Below are 7500 nucleotides of genomic sequence, written 5' to 3'. Positions count from 1 at the left end.
CGCGAAGCCAACTAGCAGTATTTCCTTCCACTGCCGACCACAACAACGACAGCATTAATACATTAATAGTAGTAGTAGTAGTAGTAGTAGTAGTAGTAGTAGTAGTAGTAGTAGTAGTAGTAGTAGTAGTAGTAGATTTTTTTTTTTTTATGTAAGGGGGTCTAGCTAGGGAAAACAAGACTAGAGGAAAAGAAAGGGCCCATGAAAATGTCGGTTCCTTAATTATTATGCAAGAGGACAGCCCGAAAGTAGGTCCAAAATGATAGTGTAGTGTGAGAAGTCTAGTATAGTAGTAGTAGTAGTAGTAGTAGTAGTAAAGTAAAAAAAAAAAAAAGTAACGCAATATCCCTCAAACCAATCCTACGATCATCCTACAGTACAGCAAAAAAAAAAAAAAAAAAGTTAAATGAAACAACAGAAAAAAAAATGATAATAATATAGGCCAGGAAATATGCTGTAATGCCACAATCCCTCCCCCTTCCTCCTTTCCTTTGTTGCTATAAAGTATAAAGAATTGACAACGCTTCGAAACTGACCCACAAACCTCAAATCCAGCAAAGCACACTCGACCCTGACGCAGTATTATGGACGGGGAGGGTTTAGTTATAATCCAATGAGCTTGTGATGTGCGAGTACTTTCACCTAAACTTATTGTGGTCGTGAATCTGGTGAGGTAACTGGCCGTGACTGTGCATCGCCTGGAGTGGAAAGCAAGGCAGGCAGGCAGGCTGTGTGAGTGATATAGGTGGCTAGGGTGGGTGTGTTCCGAAGTGCGTGACGCGGAGAAAACATTTTTAAAAGGAAGGGTTAATCTATTGTTGAATTTTGGAGCGCCGCAACGGTGTGAGGTCATTGTTATTATTGTTGTTGTTGTGGTGATTAACGGTTCAGAAAAAGAGGAATGAATGAATGAATGAATGAATAGGTAAAGAAAAGAGATGAAAGAATGATGAGTAATTTAATCGTTAGGTAAGAGAGAGAGAGAGAGAGAGAGAGAGAGAGAGAGAGAGAGAGAGAGAGAGAGAGAGAGAGAGAGAGAGAGAGAGAGAGAGTCTGTGAGTTCAAATTTAACTTTTACTAAAGCCCAATTTTTCTTTTTTTTTTGTCTCTTAATCTAACAGCCACGCGACCCCAGCTGTGTGGCGAGGCGCGGCGAGGGATGACAAGAGGCACGAGCGCCAGGGATTAGCACTCACTGACAGGGCTCCGTTTTCTTTGACTACTATACGCAACTCCCTCACGGCCTATCACTCTCAAAAATGTGGATTATCTCGACCACCTTCAGCGTGCGAGCCCCCTGCACTTATGGCTGATAAGAGGCTTGGCTGGGTGCAATACGAGCCACGGGTTTTCTTTGAATTCTTTAGGTTTTGTCTATATTTTTGTTGTTATTTTCTCCCGTGAATAGGTGGGAGAAAAATACACCATAACTGCCGGTATGTCAGTGTACAGTCGTGGTCACAAGTCGAGCAACCCTCTGCACTCACTTCCACTGTGTTTTGTATTTTCTCTTAATCTCAAGTCCTATGATCTGCTAATAATTCTCTTACAAAAACCTGACCATTGATAGATTCTCAACACTTGAGGGGACTTAAGACTGGGAGGAACACTAAACACAGGAGAAAGGATAGCGGTGTGTTACTCGACTTCCATCCATGACTGTACAGCATACTGGAACTGCAGCCAAGAAGAAATGCTTGCGATCGGGCACCGAAAAACCCATATAGTTGGTCTGTTGATTGGAAACACTTCGAACGTCGCTACCTCTGAAGGACACTCGTCAAAAAGATCTGCACACTTTGATTTTTTTTTTTTTCCTGTTTCACTTTTTTTTTTTTTCGAAAGCATAACAGTAATGCCACTCACAGCGTCAACACTTGGACGAGAATATTTGAGATGCCCCTTGCTGTGTGCGAGAGCCGAGTGCTTTCATTACAGTGAAAACATACAAATGAACTTAATTATCATATACTCTACACATCACACCCCACACGAAGCAACAAGAGCTAAGTATATAAAAACGAAATACCTGACTAAACTTAGCACGAGACAGAACAAAACTAAGTAAATAAATAACAATATTCACACGTTTTAATGATGCAAGCAAACGCACTTACAGATTCAAAGATATTTCAGCTAGAGAGAGAGAGAGAGAGAGAGAGAGAGAGAGAGAGAGAGAGAGAGAGAGAGAGAGAGAGAGAGAGAGAGAGAGAGAGAGAGAGAGAGAGAGAGATAAAAGAAAGAAAAGACTGAATTACGAAATATCACAGCCATTCATCGCAAAACTAACACGCTAACCAGATGCAAGACTAAACAAGGGCAGGTCACTGGTGTCTGATGCCTTCCTCAATCAATTAGACGAATACAAGACACGTGGGTTAAGAAACAAATGTGCTGGTGAATCGGACAGATGTGGCGCGGAGACGTATATGCAGGTGTGCGTATGTAGGTGTGCATGAATAGTGTGTATGTATTTGTGTTTATATAAATGAATTAGTAGATATAGGCAGGTGTGCGTATCTAGGTAAGTGTGTTCCTATGTGTGTGCGTATCTAAATGAATGGGTGGATATGGTTAGGCATGCTTGGGTATATGTATGTGTGTCTAAATGGGTAGGTGTGCATGAGGCAGCGAAGTCTTACCATGGTACTCAGTTATCCCCGCTTGTGAGCTGTCTGGAGTCTCGGATGGAACTGTGCCTCCTCCCCATCCTCCGTCGTATTTATTCTCAGTCGCGACCTTTCCTTCCGTGGCGATTACACCTCCCCGCTCCTCCTCCTCTTCCTCCTCCACCCGTCCCCTACTAGCGCGTGCGTTTGTCTGTACGTACGGCCGTCTCACAGGGAAGTATCCGACCCCGCCTCATTCCGGAAGAACACAGCGTCAAGATTGCCCCGGCGGCTAACCACCCCCCCTCCTCCTCTCCTCCTCTTCCTTCACCTCTTCCTTCTACCCCTCCTCCTCCTTCCCTTCCTCCTTCCCCAGCCTCCATCCCAAGTCGGAAGTAAACATTTCTTTTTTTTTTTTTTTTTTTTGCGGCAATGAGTGGTGGCTGCTTCGTACTAATGTTGCCCTCGTAAAGCAAAGTTCCTGAGACTAAACACGCTTCGATTCCCTCATACAGCGTGTTTCGTGTACAATAATAAAGGATTTGAACGTTTCCGGAGGTGATTTAACATAGGCATAGCGATTCCTTACTCCACTTTCACTGGCACACTTCAAGGTCGCGCTCAGTGTTGCCAGATCTACCACCGCGCGCTCCGCCAGCTCCTCATCCACGTGGTAATACATCTCCTTCGTGTCAATATTGAATGAGACCGGGGCGTACTGACTCCTCAAGGCCGCGCAGTGTCCCGGGACAGCACACTGGCAGCTAAAAATTAAGTGAATCCCACGCTTCCCACGACCAACGCGGAAAAACATTGGTGCATTCGTTCTGCTCAAAACCTTCTTGCGCTTTTTTTTTTTTTTTGTGTGTGTGTGCTCGTACCTAAAGCTTTATTGGCCAGCGTCACCCCACCACGTAACACCCCAGTAACACGACTGTTTGCTGATGCTTCCCTCCGTGGTTGGCTGGAGGAGGGACGCTGCTGCTGATTGACTGATGAGGCGGGGGATGAGAGTGTTCAGGGTAAATAAATCAATATTGTATCTTGAAGTAAATACATAGATAAGTGTACACGTGAAGTGACAGCGACAGTGACAGTGACAGAGAGAGAGAGAGAGAGAGAGAGAGAGAGAGAGAGAGAGAGAGAGAGAGAGAGAGAGAGAGAGAGAGAGAGAAGGAAATTGGTAAATGGATGAACAAATAAATAGTTTGATAGATAGACAGAAGGATGGCTATGCTGATTCTGTGAATGTCTCACTGTCTTATCCATTCGTTCATTTATTAATTCACTCATTTATTTTCCCTTTCCGACCTTCTTACTTTCTTTTATCCACTCATTTATTCATACATCACATTTTTTTTTTTCATTTTTATACGATGAGCTGCATTGTTCCCATTCATTCCCAGTTTGTAGGCCAGCGAGTGACGCTAACCAGTGGATCACATAAGTATGGAGTTTATTATTCGTCTGACTGCTGCAGCACGCGATGACAGGGACAGGATGACTAATATTACCAAACATAAGAACTTCCTTGTTGTCAGCAGTGTTCACAGGTGGTCAGCTGCGTGCATAGTCACTGAAGCTGGCTGAGTTCTTAAAATTAACTGATTTCTTCATGGTACTGACTGATTGCTCCTGGTTGAATTCTAACTTCGATGAACTGAATTTTGGAAAGTGGTTGAATTTTCTTGAAATTAGCAGAAATTTATCTGAAATTGGCTGAATTACTTCTGTAGATGGCCGAATTATACTTGAAATTGATAGCGTTCTTTCTGATATCACATGAATTATTCCTGAAATAGACTGAAATCAATTTGGAATGTCCGGAATTCTATCTGACACGGACCGACTTCAAGAAATTGGTCCCATTCTTATTAGTGGTATAAGCTAAAATCTCCATAAAATCTAAGGAATTCTTCCTAGAACAGACAACATTCTCACACTCCTGGCCGTGTGGGCAGTCACAACTCATTTCGGTGTTTTATGAGCCATTAAGATTACCCTTGGGCGAGCTGAGGACCTCCTGGTGCCGGGCTGCGGTCACACCCTTGCTACCTGCGGGGCTTCTTGATGGTAATCCTTGAAGGGGAAGCTATCACACATTCACAACTTCTCTGTATGCTCCGGAGTTAGTCACGCCCCTTCTTGATTATTATTTTATCTCTTTTGTGCAAGGAGAGGCATGTCAAGGGCTATCGAATTAACTAAACGGCTCCTCCTTGAAGGGGAATCCATCATCATTTCACAACCTCTCTGTATGCCATAAAGTGTGCCACGCCTCTGGTCTTAATTCCCTTTTTTATGCACAGGAAAAAAAAGACACATCAAGGGATGTTGTGAAATTACCTAAACAGAGGTGAAAAAGAAAGCAAAACTTGATTATATTCTTCAAAGTGTAAAGGATGCTAGCCAGTGGATATGACAAAATTAAATAGATATTAAAAACCGCCTGATATATTTCTCTCTGTGTAGATTATGTTGGCTAAGTGTTAAAATCAAATCAATGAAAGAGATTGAAAAAAAAAATCTATAAATACTTGTGTGCAAATTAAGTTGATGAAGTGCTACAAAATAATGATAAAAAAAAATCTCCTTTAATTGCACTGTTTGTTTATTATCACCAGACTTACTGAAATGACCACGAACTGAACTTCAAGAGTCTCAGCCACCACAGGAAGTAAGTTGTCTGTTGATCTTGATGAGTCTCAACACTTAGCAGTCCGGCATTTGGCTAACTTTCATTCTTTTTTTCTCTCACTCACCACCTCTTTGTTCGCTATTTGCCTTCTAGTCCTTAACCTCCGAATGTGAAAAAAATAAAATAAATAAATAAAAAAGTGACCTTGCCGGAACAAATGGCAGGGACTGATGTTGCTGGTGTAAACTTGACATTGTTGTCTGGTTTGAATCCACTGCGACTATGAGGTGCTGCCAAAGAGTTTAAAGACCGCGACGGTAAGAACCACAAATCTATACAAATTTCGTTGCTCTCCTACCGAAGCAGTCACGTCATGCAACTACATGTACCAGTCCCAGCACCCAGAAGGCCTGTTCCTAATGTGTGGCCTTGAAGAAAGCACTCCTGTCACCTTGATCTTGCCGCAGTCACCAAATCGTAATTGAAATACCACAAGTGCCGGCCATAGGGCAGTGGGTTGCTCTGAATGGCAGGAAAAGGTCCAGCGGTACATAAGCTAAAAGTGCCTTGTCATTTCTGGGATTTGGTGGTGAGAAAGCGCTAGAGAAAACAGAAACACCAATTCTTCCACTCCTATCTAGCAAATATTCCCTTAATCACTAACCACTCTGCCACATTATTATATATATATATATATATATATATATATATATATATATATATATATATATATATATATATATATATATATATATATATATATATATATATATATATATATATATATATATATATATATATATACATTTTTTATTTTATTTATTTATTTATTTTATTTATTTATTTTTTTTTTTGGTTCTAAAGCCACTTTCAATTGCACTGAATATGAACTGCAAAATTTATTCTTTGTAATCCCCTTCTCTCTTGTACATGCGTATAAAGATTTTCTACATTACTTAGTGTTGTAAATTGTTGTGCAAGGCAGCGAAAGGGTTAAGGGAGAACTCGAGAGGAGAACTGGCAGAACATGATGTATACAACAGAGTGCCATGCTGGAGGAAAGTTGTCAGGAACATGCACCCTACAAAGACATAAAAAAAAAAAAAAGTCTAATGAAAAATGACAGAAACACCATATTTTTTGTCATGTTCCGAAATAATACTACAATGCTTCTGTTTTTTTTTTTTTTCCTTGGTTATTTATTTTTTTTCATGGCAAATGGTTTCGTTATATTCAGGACATAAGCACGAAGGAATCCTTATGAAGTTAAACTGCGCGCGTGCGTAATATCGAAGGAACAATTCGACATAATATTTATTAAAAAGAAAAAAACTTTCTCTAAGGAATTCTTCATTGTTGATTTTCATTTTAAAATATTCCATATGGAAAAACATCATGAATAAGAGAGATTTTGGACTCTCTCTCTCTCTCTCTCTCTCTCTCTCTCTCTCTCTCTCTCTCTCTCTCTCTCTCTCTCTCTCTCTCTCTCTCTCTCTCTCTCTCTCTCTCTCTCTCTCTCTCTCTCTCTCTCTCTCTCTCTTTCATGCAGACAGACAGACACACACACACACACACACACACACACACACACACACACACACACACACACACACACACACACACACACACACACACACACACACACACACGTGCCTCCACCACAAATGAAGGTTAAAATAGTCTAGGATTCTGAGTACGATATGGCTTCAGAGTGCCAAGGTCGTGACGAGAGAGAGAGAGAGAGAGAGAGAGAGAGAGAGAGAGAGAGAGAGAGAGAGAGAGAGAGAGAGAGAGAGAGAGAGAGAGAGAGAGAGAGAGAGAGAGAGAATTACAAAGTTTAATACGGTAATTACTTCTTTTCAAAATTCAAAAGCTTCCGGGGAACACATATATTTCTATAGATGCTCAGAATACAACAACAACAACAACAACAACAACAACAACAACAACAACAACAACAACAACAACAGCAAGTCATAGAGTGATGCTTGTGTCAGTCCTTCTTACTGGAGCAGCTTGTCATAAGAGTGTGCTGGACATCAAGAGGTCTCGCCATTATACATTATAGTGACACTAATAGTAATGGCGACATCTTAAGCATATGATTGTCAAGTGTGTGTGTGTGTATGTGTGTGTGTGTGTGTGTTTACAGGGAAGGAAAGAAGGAAGAATAGCAGAGGAAGGAGACAGTTGGCAGAGTGAGGGGACAAGGGCATGCAACTTACTACATGCAAGGAAACAAGTTAATCAAAG

At 41.2% G+C, this 7500-nt stretch overlaps 1 protein-coding gene across 1 annotated transcript in view; it reads right to left on the bottom strand.

Annotated features, from left to right (window-relative positions):
• Positions 1-7500, bottom strand: part of LOC135104727 (uncharacterized) — a 17467-nt gene that overhangs the window by 2967 nt on the left and 7000 nt on the right. The window contains exon 6 of the mRNA XM_064012299.1: positions 1-30. This exon is cut by the window's left edge and continues 83 nt beyond it. Coding sequence (XP_063868369.1) covers positions 1-30 — 30 coding nt within the window. The remainder of the gene's footprint in view (positions 31-7500) is intronic.

Source organism: Scylla paramamosain, chromosome 1 (genome assembly GCF_035594125.1).
Source record: "Scylla paramamosain isolate STU-SP2022 chromosome 1, ASM3559412v1, whole genome shotgun sequence".
NCBI lineage: Eukaryota > Metazoa > Arthropoda > Malacostraca > Decapoda > Portunidae > Scylla > Scylla paramamosain.
This window is presented reverse-complemented; position numbering and strand designations above follow the sequence as displayed.